The sequence below is a fragment of the Equus quagga genome, chromosome 19 (genome assembly GCF_021613505.1).
Source record: "Equus quagga isolate Etosha38 chromosome 19, UCLA_HA_Equagga_1.0, whole genome shotgun sequence".
NCBI lineage: Eukaryota > Metazoa > Chordata > Mammalia > Perissodactyla > Equidae > Equus > Equus quagga.
The window spans coordinates 15572048-15590112 of NC_060285.1; the positions used below are offsets into that span (position 1 = coordinate 15572048).

General features: G+C 42.4%; 1 protein-coding gene across 5 annotated transcripts in view; it reads left to right on the forward strand.

Annotated features, from left to right (window-relative positions):
- PRDM4 (PR/SET domain 4) overlaps positions 1 to 11321 on the forward strand; it is a 33819-nt gene extending 22498 nt beyond the window's left edge. For all 5 annotated transcript variants that reach the window (XM_046646558.1, XM_046646557.1, XM_046646559.1 and 2 more), the window contains 5 exons: positions 468 to 553; positions 1200 to 1327; positions 1969 to 2283; positions 3396 to 3564; positions 9613 to 11321. In XM_046646558.1, the coding sequence (XP_046502514.1) occupies positions 468 to 553; positions 1200 to 1327; positions 1969 to 2283; positions 3396 to 3564; positions 9613 to 9925 (1011 nt within the window). In that variant the 3' untranslated portion in view covers positions 9926 to 11321. The remainder of the gene's footprint in view (positions 1 to 467; positions 554 to 1199; positions 1328 to 1968; positions 2284 to 3395; positions 3565 to 9612) is intronic.
- Positions 11322 to 18065: the final 6744 nt, after the last annotated feature.

Genomic DNA, 18065 nt, shown 5'->3' on the forward strand with positions numbered 1-18065 from the left:
GGAAAGTGGGTCTTGTGATAACTGGAAAGGTAAGGTGCCAGTGGCATTGGGGACTTGAATTTTGGTATCTAAAAGAACATAGGAGAATGCTAGGTCCATTGGAAAAATAATGAGAAGAGATGGTTCTCTGATCTTCATCTCCATTCAGTGCCACCATGTTGTAGGTGATGAAGACAAGTGGACCGGTTTGTCTTTTTATTGGTCTGTTCCATTCAAGCCAAAATGTAAATTATCAAGAACAATGTCATTCTATACACTGAGCAGTAACTGTAGGTCTCTGATGGTCTTTATTGCCAGAAATGGGACTGGTGAAATGACAAACATGAGAAGGCAGCCATGTATTTTCACACTGACTAGGAAAGCTGGGACCTACTGCCAAGTAAATAGATTATTGCTAGCTTAAATTTAGTAGCATTTTGTATCGCTCGTCAGTTCATTTGACATGTATGTTTCCCTTCTGTTGGCAGATATACCACAATGGTGTCCTGGAATTCTGCATCATTACAACTGACGAAAATGAATGTAATTGGATGATGTTTGTGCGCAAAGCTAGGTAAGAGTGGTCTTAGATAAAATAGTTACGATTCAGGTGTTTTTCGATAGGAAGCTTTGCGTAAAATAGGGAAGAGCCAAAGAATCCGAGTGACACTGGTATCTGCACATACTTTAAGGCCTAAGGCTTTTCTTTTTTTTTTTTTAAAGATTTTATTTCCTTTTTCTCCCCAAAGCCCCCCGGTACATAGTTGGATATTTTAGTTGTGGATCCTTCTAGTTGTGGCATGTGGGACGCTCCCTTAACATGGCCTGATGAGTGGTGCCATATCCGCACCCAGGATTTGAACTGGCGAAACCCTGGACTACCGAAGCAGAGCACGCGAACTCAACCACTCGGCCACGGGGCCAGCCCCAGTCATATTGCTTTTTTAAGACTTCATTTTATTTACTTTTCTTGGTTCCAGTAACAGACTCTAGTGTTTCTGACTATAAAGGGCAATCTGATGTACTGAACTGCTGATATGCTAAAGTAAGAATTCTTTTCTCTGTACAAGTCCTTCCTAATAGGTGAGATAGGGAATTAGAAAAATGACCCAGAGAATAGTTATATCTAAGTTTTCATATAGGATTTTACTATAGAGATATGATGTGTTTAGTATATATTTCAAAATTAATATACTTATCTATTAAATGTGATAACTTAGGAACCGGGAAGAGCAGAATTTGGTGGCTTATCCCCACGATGGAAAAATCTATTTCTGCACCTCACAGGATATTCCTCCTGAAAACGAGCTGCTTTTTTATTACAGTCGAGATTATGCTCAGCAGATTGGTAAGTTAACGTAAGACTAGTCATGACTCTAGCATAGTAAAAGCACTGAGGACTAGAAGTAAAGCTTTGGTAATGATTTACATGGGAGCTGAAGCAAATCACAAACCTCTGTGTATGTAAAAGCAAGATATTACCTGTATGTTCTAAGTGTTAAAATCTGTGAGGTTCTTCACAAGCTGAATTTTATTGACCAAGCAGATTCCTATGAAACGAACTCCTGTGTCAGGACCTTGATTTGGGGAATTTGAAGTTCCTGAGGCTGCTGTTTGAGCCAATACCCTTTTAATTTAAGTTCATAAAGGGCAGCAGAGCTCCTTAAATTGGTTTAACCTTCGTGGGCTTTTTCTTTGTGCTGTGTCATGATGACAAGTGATGTTTAAGAGTTTGTGTGTGTGCTACAACGTTTTGATTTTTTTGCCTAGGAAAGATGGCTTATAATCCAGTGTTTACCAAGTGCTTTCTACGTACTGAGCACATAGATATTGGGACTAGAGCATTGCACAAGACATTTTAGTTTTACAGGTAGTGGGCAGGCTGGAAATTTTGGTAGGAGGGAGAATTGTAAGCAGCAATTATTAATATCAAGAACCGGTTTTAAAATTTAAGTATCTGGAGACACTGAGTAGTTTTTCTTTTTAAAGGTGTTCCTGAGCACCCGGATGTGCACCTCTGCAACTGTGGCAAGGAATGCAGTTCCTATACAGAGTTCAAAGCCCACCTCACCAGCCACATCCATAACCATCTCCCTAGCCAGGGCCACAGCAGCAGCCATGGGCCCAGCCACAGCAAAGAAAGGAAGTGGAAGTGCTCCATGTGCCCCCAGGCTTTTATCTCTCCTTCCAAACTTCATGTCCACTTCATGGGCCACATGGGGATGAAGCCCCACAAGTGTGATTTCTGCAGCAAGGCTTTTAGTGATCCCAGCAACCTGCGGACTCACCTCAAGATACATACAGGTAAGTCGTCTTGGACCATCAAAGTGGGGTTTTGCGACAATCAGAAATTGTGAAAGGCTTTGCAGTGAGCTAGTCTTTCAGGTAGAGTTGAGATGAGATGTTAGAGAACGAATCCTGCCTGGGGCTGCGTCTGTGGGATAATGCGCTTCCTCAGAGGGTGTTACTTCCAGGTGATACGATGCTCCACTTTGCAGGTGCCCCCACCATCGTTTGAAGGTGACTGGGAAAATGCAGTTAACAGTTGGGAAGTTAATCCACGTGTTTGACTTAAAGCAAAGGGAATTCTCTGGAAACAGCCTGAGCCTCCCCTTGGAGCTCACCCCTGGTCACTGGCCAAAGCCAATTTCCCTTCTTTGAATATTGCTAAATAAACACTACCAAAATCTGTTTTTGGAGTTTCCGTTTTCTAAATTCCAGGCAAACCAACCTTTCTTTTAGCACTTATTTTTTTCATACGTAACTACAAAATAACTGGTGAGGTTTTAGCTCCCTTGGCTGGGTCATTGGTTCTCCAATTCTTTGAAAGTAAAATTCGTCCTTGTCCTTTTGCGTTAAGACTGAGTAGTCACAACAGAGACTCTGTGGCCCTCAAAGCTCAAAATACTGACTAGCCTTTAAAAAAAGGTTTGCCAACCCCTGACTAAGCTTATTCTGCATTCTTAAGATATTTATTTCATCTGTGGTTTATGAAGTCATTTTCTATGTTTAAGAAAGAGTGAGAACTATAAAATACAGGTGGTAAAAATGTTTGTCTAGACGAGTACTGTAATTTATAAGATTTTATTTTAAATAATTGAGTTAGGTTGGGAGCTAGAATTATAAGTGGGTTTTTTTTTTTCAGATTTTATAACCTGTTAGCTATAAACAGTAAAAATAGATCTGTTTAGATAAGCTGTCCCAGCAGGAGGTCAGATTTATTAGGTGTGCCAGCTTTGGTTGTGGTGTATGAATTCAGCGGCCCTGCGTCGTTCTAGGAAGACAGCCCCACAAAGTGCAGTTCCAGTGACCAGTCAGGTCTGGATCCTGCCTCTGCCACATGCCATGCGTGTGCCTGTTCCTGAGAATGCTGGTGGTGTTTTATTCACAGTGTGATCATTTGGGTTAATGTGCAGGTCAGAAGAACTACAGGTGTACTTTGTGTGACAAATCTTTCACCCAGAAGGCTCACCTAGAGTCCCATATGGTTATCCACACGGGTGAGAAGAATCTCAAGTGTGATTACTGTGACAAGCTGTTTATGCGGAGGCAGGACCTCAAGCAGCATGTGCTCATCCACACACAGTAAGTTACCCTGCAGCCAGGATGCTCCTCGGTGGGGAACCATGGTGTGGCCGCAGCCACACCTGCCAGCTTGAGGGCTTGCAAGCGCTGACTCAGTGTCTGTCTCCTCCCTTGTCACTCTGGTAGAGACCTCCTGTGTTCCACACAGCCACATAAGGGTTGGAAAACCAAGTTTTTGGTTTTGTCCTGGGAGTTCTCACTTGTTTTCTTTATTTTTCACTTTTCTCTGTATATTATTCATATTTTCAAAATATAATCTCATTTATTTAACAAAAATATGTATATATATTTTAAAGATTGGCTCCTGAGCTAACATCTTTTGGCAGTCTTCTTTCTGTTTTTCCTTTGTCTTCTTCCCCAACCCCCTGCATCCCCCAGTACATAGTTGTATACTCTGGTTGTGAGTGCCTATGGCTGTGCTATGTGGCATGCTGCCTCAGAATGGCCTAATGAGCGGTGCCATGTCTGTGCTCAGGATCCAAACCAGTGAAACCCTGGGCCGCCGAAGTGGAGCCTGCGAACTTAACCACTCAGCCACGGATCTGGCCCCTAACAAATATATTTTTAAGTACCTCCTTGAAGGCTAGCATTGTGCTAAGTGGTGAACATACAGAGATGAAAGACACCACCCTTGTCTTTAAAGAGCTCAAAGTCCAGTAAGAGAATCAGACCAGTAAACATTTACCATACTGTGATGCAGTTGTTAGAGTCAGCACTGGATCCTGAAAGACCGTAGAAGAGGGTCACCGAACCAGCCTGGAGGTGTCCTGGGAAAGCTTCCTGGTGGTTTGAGCTAAGTGTTAAAGAAGATAAATTAGAATTATTCAGGGAGGCCAAGAAGGGGACGGGATGGGGAGAGTATTCTAGACAGAGGGAATGGCATAATTAGAAACACAGAAGCTGAAAGGGCTGGGATGCAAGTGGTTCTTTATAGCTAGAGCACAGGGTGCATGTGAGGGAGCGATGGAGAGAGGCAGCAGCCACATCGTGAAGAGCCTTTTATCCAACTAAGAAAATTACATTTCACTCTGGAAATAATGGGCAACGATGGAAGGATTTTTCCTCCCCATGTGCCAGGCACTGTTCTCTGTTTTATGTATGTGTGTGTGTGTATTTTTAATTGTAGTAAAAAACACATAACGTAAAATTTATCTTAACCATTTTTAAGTATACAGTTCAGTAATGTTAAGGATATTCACATTGTTGTACAAGCATTGAAGGGTTTTAAGGAAAAGAATGTCCTGGTGAGGTGTCCATTTTTATGAAAATTACCCTGGCAGTCGTACAGGATGATTGAAGGAGGACAAGGCCAAATATTGGGAGACCCATTAGAAATTTATTGCATTAATCTAAGTGTAATTAAATGCCTTGCCTATGTTAATCATGGTAGTGGGAGAGAGAAGGGAAGAGATTTTGTGGTTGTTAGTTTTTAGCAAGTGTTAAAAGAGGGAGAAGACATTAGCTTATATTCTGGAGGTACTCTTAGAATTCCATCTTCATTGGAAACTTTATATTCTTATTGTAGAGTTTAGATAAATACTTTGATATCAGCTCTTTTGTCTGATTCCTAATCACAGTGCAACGTGAAACACTGAAACATCTAAGGAGCCTGGATCTACATTCCTAACTCTCAAAGTGACCTTTTATTTTTTTTTTGTTTTTGAGGAAGATTAGCCCTGAACTAACATCTCTTGCCAACCTTCCTCTTTTTGCTGAGGAAGACTGGCCCTGAGCCAACATCCGTGCCCATCTTCCTCTATTTTATACGTGGGATGCCTGCCACAGCATGGCTTGCCAAGTGGTACCATGTCTGCCCCCGGGATCCGAACTGGCGAACCCTGGGCCACCGAAGCAGAACATGCGAACTTAACTGCTGCGCCACCAGGCAGGCCCTCAGAGTGACCTTTTAAAACAAAGTCTTCATTCAATGGTTTTGCTATTAGTGTGAAATCTTAGAAATTAGATTATCAAATATTATATAAGACTTTACATTATTAGAGCTGAAAGAGAACTCTGGGATCATTTAGTCTAGCTGCTTGTATTAGCTGAAGCTGCCATAAGAAAATACCATAGACTAGTTGGTGTAAACAACATAAATTTGTTTTCTTTCTCTTCTGGAGGTTGGAAGTCCAAGATCAGGGTGCCTGCGTGGTTGGGTTCTGATGAGGGCCCTCTTCCTGGCTTGCAGATGGCCGCCTTCTTGCTGAGTCCTCACATAGTGGAGAGAGCAAGCAAGCTCTGGTCTCTCTTGCTAGCTCTTTTCGTAAGGACACTAAATCCTGTCATGGGGTCCCAGTCTCATGCCCTCATCCAGACCTAATTACGTCCCATAGGCCCCCCTCCAGATCCCGTCACATGGCAGGTTAGGGCTTCAACGTGGGAACTGGGGGGAGCCACAAATATTCACCTTCTTACACCGCTCATAGTAATGACCTGGGAAATGTGAGAAACAACAGCTGATGCCAGGGCTCCACCTCCAGGTTTTCTGACTGGGTGAGGGTAGAGCCCTGGCCTTGGTACAGTATTTGTACAAAGCTCCCCAAGTGACTCTTCTGTCCGGCCAGAGTTGAGAGCTGCTGAGTTCACCCAGAAAATAGACTTGTTTCCACAGTGTCTCTGGCAAGTGGTTACATTGTTTCTTCTTGAATACTACACGGTTTGATTTTGAGAAAAAGTTTTGCTTGAATCAAACTTATATCAGCCTCGCTCTCTCCTTTCTACGTGTGCCCTCTGGAATGGTGCACGTAAGTTTAATATTTCTTTAAATTGACAGCCTTTTATGCTTATGATCACTGTCATGTTCCTTTTAAACCCTTTTTTCATCAGGCCAAATGTCCCTAACTTCTACAACTTATCCTGTGTTATCACCTAGTTTCAAATTTGGTACCCAGAAGTGAGCACAGTATTCAGATATGATCTGTTTAGTATATAATAAAGTGCAGTTATTCTTTTCCTTGACCTTGACTTTCTATTCTTTCAAGTGATGCCTAAATTTGTACTTGCTTGCTTTTTCTTTTTGCAAGGAAATTTTCGCCCTGAGCTAACATCTGTTGCCAATCTTCCTCTGTTTTATTTTCCTCCCCAAAGCCCCAGTGTGTGGTTGTATATCCTAGTTGTAACTCCTTCTCGTTCTTCTATGTGAGCCACCAGCACAATGTGGCAACTGGCAGACGGGGTGTGGTTCTGCAACTGGGAAATGAACCTGAGTCGCCAAAGTGGTGAGAGCAACGAACTTTAACCACTAGGCTGTCAGGGCTGGCTCTGCACTCGCTTTTTTGTAGACACTTCACAGCATAATGCAGTATAAATTATTTTGAGATTAGTTGTGAAACTGTTTCTCTCCACTTGGGTTGAGAATTGGCTTCCTCAGGTATCGGCCAATGAAAACAGTTCTCTCAAATGTGGGTCTGGACTGTTTGTCAGCATGACGAAATATAATAAGCCTCTTTGCCAAGCTCCCGTGGGATAGAAAGAAGTTTTTGGACTGTCAAGACTTTAAGCTAGTGTAAGTCATTCACAAAAGAAGCAATATTCACTCAAAATATTTTTGAATGAGACTTTAGGCTTCCTGTAGAGATCATTGGTAAAGTTTTCAGATGTTTATATTTTTACTTTTAGGTGTTTCAAAATGATTATAGTAGTATTGGAGTTCATTCTGTTTATCTCCTTAGAAAAGAAAACAGCTACAGCCCTAAAACCAAATGCAGGAGGAGTTCCTCTCCCACAGCGTTCACTGAGAGTGTAAGCCGAATGGCAGAATCTGGCCTTGCCCTTCCTCTGAGAAAGAGGAACTTGAGAGCCAGAGCGGTGACGCTTACTCCCTGGGTCATCGCCTTAGTTGCATGACTTTAGATACCATCTTTGTGATTTATATCTCCAGCCTTATATAGCTAACCATTCACTCAGCATCCCTGAGTTCTGGATGTCAAACTTGACATGTCCAAAACTCAACTCTTAATATTACCCATATGAACTTGATTTTCCCCCAGTGTTCACCAGCTCAGTAAATGCACCACCATTATTCGTCCCAGTGGCTCAAGCCAAACACCTTGGAGTCATCCTTAACTCAATCTTCCATTGTTTTCTTCATTCTGCCCTCACCTAGTCCAGACTACCAGCATCTTTTGTGTGAACCAGTTCACTAGTTTTGCAGCTGACGTCCCTGTTTCTACTCTTCTCTCTTCTCATCACTTCCCCAACACAGATAAACACAGGTGCGCACACACACAAACGCTGTATTCTTTCCATAGTAGCCAGGGTGGTCTGTTTAAAACCTAAGTCAGGGCACTGGCCCTGTGGCCAAGTGGTTAAGTTTGCACGCTCTGCTTCAGTGGCCTGGGGTTTGCCAGTTCGTATCCTGGGTGAGGACCTACACACTGCTCATCAAGCCATGATGTGGTGGCGTCCCACGTAGAAGAACTAGAATGACCTACAACTAGGATCGACAACTATGTACTGGGGTTTTGGGGAGAGAAGGAGAAAAAAAAGAAAGATTGGCAACAGATGTTAGCTCAGGGCCAATCTTCCTCACAAAAAACAAAAAAAAACCAAAAAAAGTATGTTAGATTGTGCCCATCTCCACTCATAATTCTCCAGTGCTTTCTGTCAACTTGGATTAAAAGGTCTTTACCAGAGTGTGGACGTCCCTCTGTGATGTGGGAGTGGTACTGGGCTACCTCTCTCACTTCATCTTCTATTACTTTTCTCCTCGTTTTCTGCTTTAGTGACCTTGGCCCTCCACTTGCCGCTACTTCAGCATACTAAACACACTCGAGTCTCAGGGCCTTTGCACTGTACTGCCTCTGCCTGGAAACTCTGCTAGATTTCTCCCTATCTCCTCCCTCACTTCATTCAAGTTTCTGCTCAAAAGTCATCTCCTCAGAATGGCCTTCCTTGACTATCTTATCTAAAATAGGACTCCATCCCTCTTACCTGGCTTCATTTTTTTCCCGTAGTACTTATTGCTGTTTGATAGCACCTTATGTATTTTTTAATTTGTCTGTAGTGTAACTTCTCACTAGAACATAAGCTCCATGAAGGCAGGGACTTAGTTTTCCACATCCTGTAGCTCCACAGAGTCCTTCACTGTCATCTTCTGAGAGAATGTGGCAGAAATGCTAAGGAGACCAGACTTCAGAACTTCCCACTGCACCTCAAAACAAGGGTTTTAACTCCCTCTTATCTGTTTCACGTATTGGGCTTTTATTAAGACATACAACTGCTCAAAAAAGGAGTGTAAAAATTCCTGGTCTAAATGATCTGTAAGGTTCTTTTCAGCTCTAAAATGCCTAGGCCAGGGTTACTCAAACCTTGTGACACTACTGACCTTTTAAGCAGAATAATTTTTTGTTGTAGGGCCTACCATTCATACCATCGTGAGATACTGTTGTGTGTGGCCAGTTGGCAAAAAGCTTCAAATTTCAGTGTTCCAGTTGTTGGAGTGAGGGCAACAGGAACTCTCAATTGGCTGGTGATGGACGTGTGTATTGATACAACCACACTGGAAAATAGTTGAGCCCTATCTAGCTGAGGATGTGCATGTCCTTGGATCCAGCTGTACTGCTCCTGAGCATGTGCCCTAGAAAAACTCATGCATGTGCAAACCAACATACCAGTAGAGAAATATTCGTAGCAGTCTTGCCTGCGATCATAAAGAACTGGACACCACCAAAATATCTCTTAACAATAGACAAATCCAGTACCACAGAGAAGTGGTGTATTCGTGGGTAGCGCATAGCACTGGAAGGGAACAAGCTACTGATACTCACAGCAACTGGAGTGAATCTCACACATATATTGGGTGAAAGAAGCAAAGCACAAGAGATACATGTCATAGTATCTCATTGACATAGAGTTCCAAAACGGGCAAAATCAACCTATGCTGTTTAAGCTGTACAGATGTTTTATGATCTTCTGCTACAGCTCATATAAAAAAGTGTGATTCTCGACAGGTAGAGCGTCTCTGACAGAGGCCTGAGGGTGTGGAGAGTGTGTGCCTCAGTTGTCATTTGTAACCCCAAATCAAATGTTTTTTCTTGTGTTCCTCAGAGAGCGCCAGATCAAGTGTCCCAAATGTGATAAGCTGTTCTTGAGAACAAATCACTTAAAGAAACATCTCAATTCACACGAAGGAAAACGGGATTATGTCTGTGAAAAATGTACAAAGGCTTATCTAACCAAATATCATCTCACTCGCCACCTGAAAACCTGCAAAGGGCCCACTTCCAGTTCCTCAGCTCAAGAGGAGGAAGAGGAGGACGACTCCGAGGAGGAAGAACTGGCGGACTCGGTGGGGCCGGAAGACTGTCGGCTTAGCAGTGCTGTGTATGCGGCAGAGGAGTCCCTCTCTGCTCATAAATAGAAGAAAAGCCAGCTATTTTGGATGGAAAATACAAAAGGGAAAAACACACATAACCAGTTATCCACTGCAATGGTTTTTATATAAAACGGTTTCTGAGTTCCTTCCAGCCAACAGACAAAACAGACTAAAGGGGAATAGAGAAAGCACTTAAAGAGGAGTATCCTAATGAAAACACTCTGAAACAGATTGGGAAAAGAGAGCGTGTGTCCTATTTTTAAGTGATGTGTGGGGAGGAAGGTGTCAATTTTTGAAGTCTGTTCTTTATTTAAATGATAATCTGGGCGATTCATTTATGCCTGAGTCAAAGCTGCCCTCTGCCCAAACGAATCCGATTTATTTTAAATTCTTCCATTGCTCCCTTTTCCTCCCAGCTCTGTGACTTGGTGGCCCTCCAGACTTGTTCCCTGCCTCACAGTCATCCTGATGCTGATTGTGTTCTGGTGTTTTGTTCAGACTATTATGACTCAGCTCATCCCAGAACGTATTGGAACACAGCAGTGTTAGCTTTGCAGCTAACAAGTCTAGAGCCCTACCTGCTTTAATCTCTCCTGGCTGTTTGGGAGTTTAGGATAGATCTTCCCAGAATTTCAGCAGGTGCCTGGAGGGCAGATAAAAAAGGAGCAGCCAGGCAATAGGCAATGATGGAGAGAAGAAAAGAAAAGAGGAGACTTCCGGGCTGCTATGCAGCAAACTAGCTGTGACGGAAGCAGGGTTAGTCACCTGGTTATTGGTCCTAGTGATCTTTGTAGGTTTATACGTGTCTCTCTCTGTCTCCAGTAGAGCCTCCAGCCCCTAGACAAAGGGGACCTGGAGGTGTAGTGAGCCAGTATGTCTGCTGGATAATCTGACAACAGGCACGTGTGGACTCAGCTGGCAAAGTGGTACCTCGGCCTGTGGAAGGAAGGAGAGAATGATCCTTTCTATCTGGCTTACCCTATGAAAAGGAACAAGACACCATTAAAATGTTGCCACCTCAGAATGACAAATGACTGCAAACACATTGGTGCGTTTGCAAAGTTAGACCTTGCCAGTTGCCTGTGGTGAAGGACCTCATCAGTTAAGCGTGGTGGATGCCAAAGGATTTGGAGGGCACAGAAGGCTTAGTGGTCACCACATGGGTGTGTTTTCAGGGTCCCAGCTTAGTTAATTCGTCCATCCATCTTGTCTTTGACCTGGTCTGTCCTATGCGTATCCTGCTTTCAGCAAGAAGCAGAGACATCCTTAAGGTGACGGTTGGTGGGACATGCTCTCCTGCTCTGAGGCACAGCTCTGGGCTGGAGCAGAGAGAATGCTGGTGGGAAGGTTTTGCTGCTAGTGTATTTATGGAATGAATGTATTTCATTCAAATCTGTATTCCTCTAGGAAGGATTAAAATAAATTTTTTTAAAATACAGGATTCCCCTTGTAATCTCATTTTGTGGAAGAAGGAAAGGAATAAATTTTATAGGGAAAAATCAGGTACAACTTGATTTTTTCCATGGTTAGAGGAAAGCATTTTCTGAATATTACAGCTTCGAGATCATATTGTAATGTGTTTCTGCATAACATTGCTTAGACAAACTATGCTTCCTGCGTTTCCAGCTCTCGTCTCCTGTCCTCTTCCTCCCTAAGATAGTCCCCTTAGTCCTTGGAGAACTGTGGCAGTCTACAGTGGAGGGAGGGGAAGAGGTGCTGTGGGTGGTTAGGGGCTGCTGCTACCCCTGGATCCTGAAGCCTCCGTCAGGGCAGCTCTGGTGGGATTGGGGCAGCTATGAATTCAGCATATTGCCAAAGGCACCCTAGTGGCACACCAGGCCTGTTCCAGGAGACTGTTGGTGCTGGAACTACAAGCTCCCTTTCTCCTTTTATCTCTGTAGCTCATGCTGAGTTAAAGTTTTCATTTCCCAACTCTGGTTGAAATGCTGCCCAAGAGAGTTAAGCCTAATATCAAAAAAAAAAAAAAAAAAAAAAAAATAGTGGAAGCCTAGAAGACATTTTAAGTGAGAATGTACCTGTTACTATCACAGTGTCTCTTCTGTTTTTTACCTCTCACACTTAAATGGCAGATTCTAAGTCATCCTCGCAGATGAATAAATTAGTGACTGCCCTTTGACAAGATTTTACTCAGACCTCTCTGCCTATTGCGGGTGGCCTCTCTGTTGGCTGCTGTTGGGAGGAGTCTGTTGTTGGGTAGCTGGTCACTTTGAGAGGCCGGCTATTATGAGTGTGGGCTCTGGGGCCCTGCTGAAGGTTCTCCAGTCTGGGCTGTGCTGCACGATGGTGTGTAACCTTAGCCAAGTTGTGTAACCTCTCTGTGCCTCTGTTTACTTAGCTGTCAATAGAGAATAATGAGCGTTCCCATTTCCTGATACTGTTTGATGTTAAGTTCGTTAGTACATGTAAAGGGCTACCGCAGTGCTCGACATACAGTAAACAGCATTTGCTAATGTTCTGAAGTTTCAGATGAGCCTAGCATAAGTTTCTATCCTAAAAAAAATGCCTTTAGATGACCCAGGAAGCACTAGATTTTTGTCATGCAAATAAAGCTGGCGTGATTTCAGTTTTCAAGTCCAAAGCCCAGAAACTAGTTTGTTGTGTTCTTGTAGATCAGTGTATGTATGCTTGGCGTTTCCTTCCTTAAAAGGCGAGTTGCTTGTAACCCTGCATGGTGCTGAACGGAGGTCCTCAGCACATCAGAGGGCCCCAAGGTGACAGGAACTAGAGTCTCCTTCAGCCCTTTCAGCATCTTGATCTGTATACACACTTCCTGGTTTTGAGGGACATAAACATGCCAGAAGGTGTCAGCCCCTCATCGTGTCTGTAAACTTACATCATCTGGTCACCAAGCTCCATCTTAGAGTCAAATGCTCAAGAACACGTATCTTCAGGTGTACAAGTGATTATTGTCTGTTAGCGGCTGAACCGCATGCCCCCAAAATTCATATATTGAAGTTCCAGCCCCCAGTAGCTCAGAATGAGTATTTGGAGATAAGGTCTTCAAAGCAGTGATTACGTTAGGAATGAGGTCCTTAGGGCCTGCATGTGTCCTTATAAGGAGAGTAAATTTGGACACAGACATGCGCAGAAGGAGACCATGTGAAGACAGAAGATTTTGTCTACAAGCCAAGGAGAGAGAGGCCTCAGAAGAAACAACTCTGCTGACACCTTGACCTTAAACTTCTGGCCTCCAGAATTGTGAGAAAACTGATTTCTGTTGTTTAAGCCCTCAAAATGTAGGACTTTGTTGCGGCAGCCCTGGCAAACTGTCCAACCACACATAGCATCTTGAGGATGATTGGGTATAGAGGAGCAGCTTCCAGAATAGTGAGTTAACAGTTTAATCTCGATTTTACGAGTTCTCAATGAGCAACATAAATAGCAGCTTAGTTACATCCTACAAAAAAACAGCTTTATTGAGGATATTTTACTTACCATAAAATTCATCCATTTAAAACATACAATTCAATGCTTTCTGGTATATTCAGAGGTGTCTAGCCGTCACTGTAATACTATGGTTAAAGTATTTCCATCACCCCCCAAAGATCCCTTGTGCCCATTTTCAGTCACTCCCCATTCTCACCCTTAGTCCCAGGAAATCATTAATCCACTGTCTCTTTAGATTTCCCTTTTCTAAAAATTTAATATACATGGAATCATACAGTAGGTGGTCTCTTGTGTTTGGCTTCTTTCATTTAGCATGTTTTAAAGGTCCAGTCATGTTGCAGCATGTATCAGTAATTCATTCCTTTTTATCACAGAACAGAATTTCATTGGATGGATATACCACATTTTGTCTATTCATTCACCAGCAGATGGATGTTTGAGTTGTTTCCACTTTTTGGCCATTATGAGTAATCCTGCTGAATATTTGTATACAAGTCTTGTGTGGACATGTTTTCATTTCTCTTGTGTTCTCTTTCATTTCTGTTCCTTAGGAGTGGAATTGCAGGTTTGTATGGTAAATTTCTGTTTTTTTTTTGTTTTTTTTTTTTTTTGGTGAGGAAGAGTTGCCCTGAGCTAACATCTGTTACCAATCTTCCTCTTTTTGCTTGAGGAAGATTAGCCCTGAGCTAACATCTGTGCCAGTTTTCCTCTATTTTGTATGTGGGTCACTGCCACAGCATGGCCACCAACAAGTTGTGTAGGTCCACGCCCGGGAACTGAACCGGGACACCAAAGTGAAGCATGCCGAACTTAACCACTAGGCCACCAGGGCTGGCCCCTGTTTAACGTTTTCAGAAACTCCAAACTGTTTTCCAAAGTGGCCACATCACTTTACGTTCCTACCAGTAATGTATGAGGGTTCCAGCTTCTCCACATCCTCACCAACACTTGCTCATGTGTATCTTTGATTACAGCCTTTCTAGTGGGTGCAGAGAGAGATCTTATTGTGATTTTAATTTGCATTTCCCTCATGACCAGTGATGTGAAGCATTTTTACCCAAGTGCTTCCTGGCTTGATGGTCTTCATCAGTTTTGGAAAAATTCTTAGCCATCATCTGTTTGAATTTTGCTCTCTCTCATCCCATTCTCAGATTCCAGTTACATATAGGACTTTTACACCATGTCTGATATGCATCTCATGCTTTTTTATATACTTTTTCCTCTTTGTACTTTAGTCTGGATATATAATTGAAATACCCTCAAGTCCACTGATCCTTCTTCACCTGTGTCTCATTTGTCAGTAATCTCATATATAAAATTCCCTATTTAATATATCAGTTCTATTATTCCCATCTGATTCTTTATAGATTCCAATTCTCTGGTGAAATTTTCAATCTTGTTTTCTCCTTTCTTAGATGTATCAGTGTTGGCTATTTTAAAGTTCATGTCCAATAGAAGTCCATTGTGTGAATTTCTTCTGAGTCTGTTTCTTTTTGTCCTATTTCTTAGTATGCTGGGTAATTTTTTTTTCCTTTGGGTATTTATTTATTTATTTATTTATTTTTAAGGATTGGCACCTGGGCTAACAACTGTTGCCAATCTTTTTTTTTTTCTTTTTCTGCTTTATTTCCCCCCCCCCCCCCCCCCCCCCCCCCCCCCCCGGTTCACAGTTGTATGTCTTAGTTGCAGGTCCTTCTAGTTGTGGGATGTGGGACACCGCCTCAATGTGGCCTGACGAGCAGTGCCATGTCTGCGCCCAGGATCCGAACCCTGGGCCGCCGCAGCAGAGCATGCGAACTTAACCATTCGGCCACAGAGCCGGACCTCGCTGGGTAATTTTTGATGGGATGCTGGAGATTGTATATGAAAAACTGTAGAAAAAGTGTGGACGAAATTATCCTCTTCGAGAGGGATTTGCCATATCCTCTGGCCAACAACCAGAGCAGGGACACCTCAGTCCAGTCAAGCCCTGATCTTACTTAAGGCTGGGCTTCAGATGTCATAAAGCTGGCTCTGCCTCTGGTTCGCCTCAGCTTCTAGGGTATAGCCTTCCAGGGGTCACAATGAGAGCCTGAAGTGTTTTCAGAGACCTCCCTCTTTGAGGTCCTTAAGTTCACTTTTTGTTTTTCCAGTATTGTGAGATGCTCTCTTGCACTTTTCACTTCATTTTTTCCCCTTTTAGTTTCTCACCTTACACAACATAAAAATTAGTAAATGCCTGAGAAGGAAGCCAGCCTAGGTCAGTTATCTGCATGTCCCTACTCCCAGCATATTTGCCCCTCTAGTCTCGGCTGCCTTAGAAACTCTCCAATGATTTCAAATAGATGTTGCATGCACTTTGTTCAGCCTTTCTTGTTTTTGTGGCAGAGCATTACAAGCTAACCTATCCTAGCTAGAAATGAAAGGATAGAATGAGTTATTGTCAAATCCAAATTCTGGATGTTTGCTCTGACAATATATTTTTTTTCTGTTTTATTTTCTTGCCTTCAAAAGACCAGGAAAAAAGTATGTACTACATTTAATATATCACCTTTATTGAAAAGAGCTTTATAACATGTAGTTGGGGTTGTCCTGAACACTTGAGACCTTATGGTTACACCTGTATAATACCCCCTCACTCAAAATAAGTTGATACTTCTGCTTTATAAATAATTGGTCTCAGTGAATTTGAATTCCAAGATATAATTAACTGGAGCCTACCTATATCTACGTCCATTTCTTTTTTAAAGTTAGTATCAGTTTTTCACTTTGATAGACATGATCAGCTGCATAGCATTTGTGTGCTACCTAATGAGAACACAATCACCAACAAACTCTCAATGATGAAAATAATCTTGTTCTTCCATTTTCCCTGCCAGACAGGCATTCTGTCCAGGCCACAAATCTTTAGGCTCAGATCTGTCCACAGTGAAGAGCAGGGCATTTCAACAGTAGGTGATGGAACCCTTTCTCAGCCCAGATGGCACAGTTGAGCTTCCTTTTCAATCTGCAACCCTGACTTGGATTTGAGTCCCCGTGGCCGCCCCTCCCTGCCAGGGCTTGACCATGTCTGTTGCCTGTCTACTCAGATGTCTCACCCACTGCCTGTGCTGGCTTTTAGGAGTAACTGCAAGCACACGCCAGTGTCATTCTGATCCCAGGTACCCAGATCTACTCTAACCAGCAACTTCAGAGGCACATTCTCTTGGCTTTGAACATGCCCCCCTGCTTGACATTCATCAGGCCTAGTACTTTGAAGTTGGAGATAGAAGTGTCAACCCTATTTTACCATTAAAAATTTTGATATGAATTCTTATTATACGTATGTTTAAGAAAGCCATATATCTACATAAAACAGTGAAAGTTCTTTATTTTTCTTACATAGCTGAGTCTTTTCCCGAGAACTGAAGTCCAGGAAAGATGAATTTTCCATAGCTACTCGTTTTAGAAGAAAACATCAAATTCGAGAGAAAATTAACTATGGAGTTTAAAGCTAACAGAGTCTCCCTCTAGCTGTCACTAATTTTTAGTGATCTGTGACTTGTTTTGGTATCTAATTAAAACCTAAAGAAAACCAGAATAATTACTCCATCCTTCAAGCTGCTCCCCTTTCTAGAAAGAGAGATTTTGGTGAAGCCAAGTTGCTGCCCCTTTCTACCAGTGTCTGACTTGGGATGACGTTCCGCAGGGTTCACACTAAAATGATTGAAGTCATATTCATGAATTGCAGGGGAAACAGTAATGGTTCATGAACTGATAGCTCTTTTATTCTACCAAGTTAAGACGGAGTCTCATGAATCAAACTCATTTGTACTGCTTGGTAAAATTCACACTTAATTAGAAAACTTAATCTGTATTAGGACTGTCCCGTTAGGTGGAGAGCAGACTTTTCTTATTCACACTGAGTCTCCCTTTGCCTTGCACAGCCCCGGGCCCAGAAGAGGCGTTTGGTGTTTGAGAACGAATGAACAGTCTGCCTCTTCTCTCTCTCTGTTTTCATGTCTGTTTCTGTATTGTCTGTGGCTACGTTTGTGCTACCACAGAGTTGAGTTTGTGACAGATGCAACTAGCTAGCTAGCTGGAATATTTACTATCTGGCTATTTTTTGGAGAATCTGCCAACCCCTGTTTTAGGTCATGGTGATCAAGAAAAACGTATGGACAAGTATACTTTCTGGGCACTTTCATTCTTTAGATTAGGTTTCTCTTTATCACAGAATTATTTTTCTTTTATGTATTTTATTTTATTTTTAAAGATTGGCACCTGAGCTAACAACTGTTGCCAATCTTTTTTTTTTTTTTTCCTGCTTTTTCTCCCCAAATGCCCCCAGTACATAATTGTATATTTTTAATTGTGGGTCCTTCTAGTTGTGGCATGTGGCATGCTGCCTCAGCATGGCCTGATGAGCAGCGCCATGTCCGTGCCCAGGATCCGAACCAGTGAAACCCTGGGCCACCAAAGCGGAGTGCGCGGGAACTCAACCACTCGGCCAATGGGGCTGGCCCCTCTTTTATTTATTTTAATATTTACCTTTCTATTTATTCTAGTTTGTGTCTCCTGATAGGAAGTTCTCTCAGTTTTGTTTATTTGAAAAAAACTTTCTCCTGTGTTCTCCAAGGATAGTTTTGCTATGTATAGAACTAAAATTTGACTGTTTCTTCCAGCATTTTGAATATATACTTTTATCTTCCAGCTTCCATTGTTTTTTTTAAGAAGTCATCTATAAGTTGCTTTCTTGCTCCTTTAAAGATAATATGCTCCTCTTTGCCTTGCCATCATTGTGCCTTGGCTGTGCCTT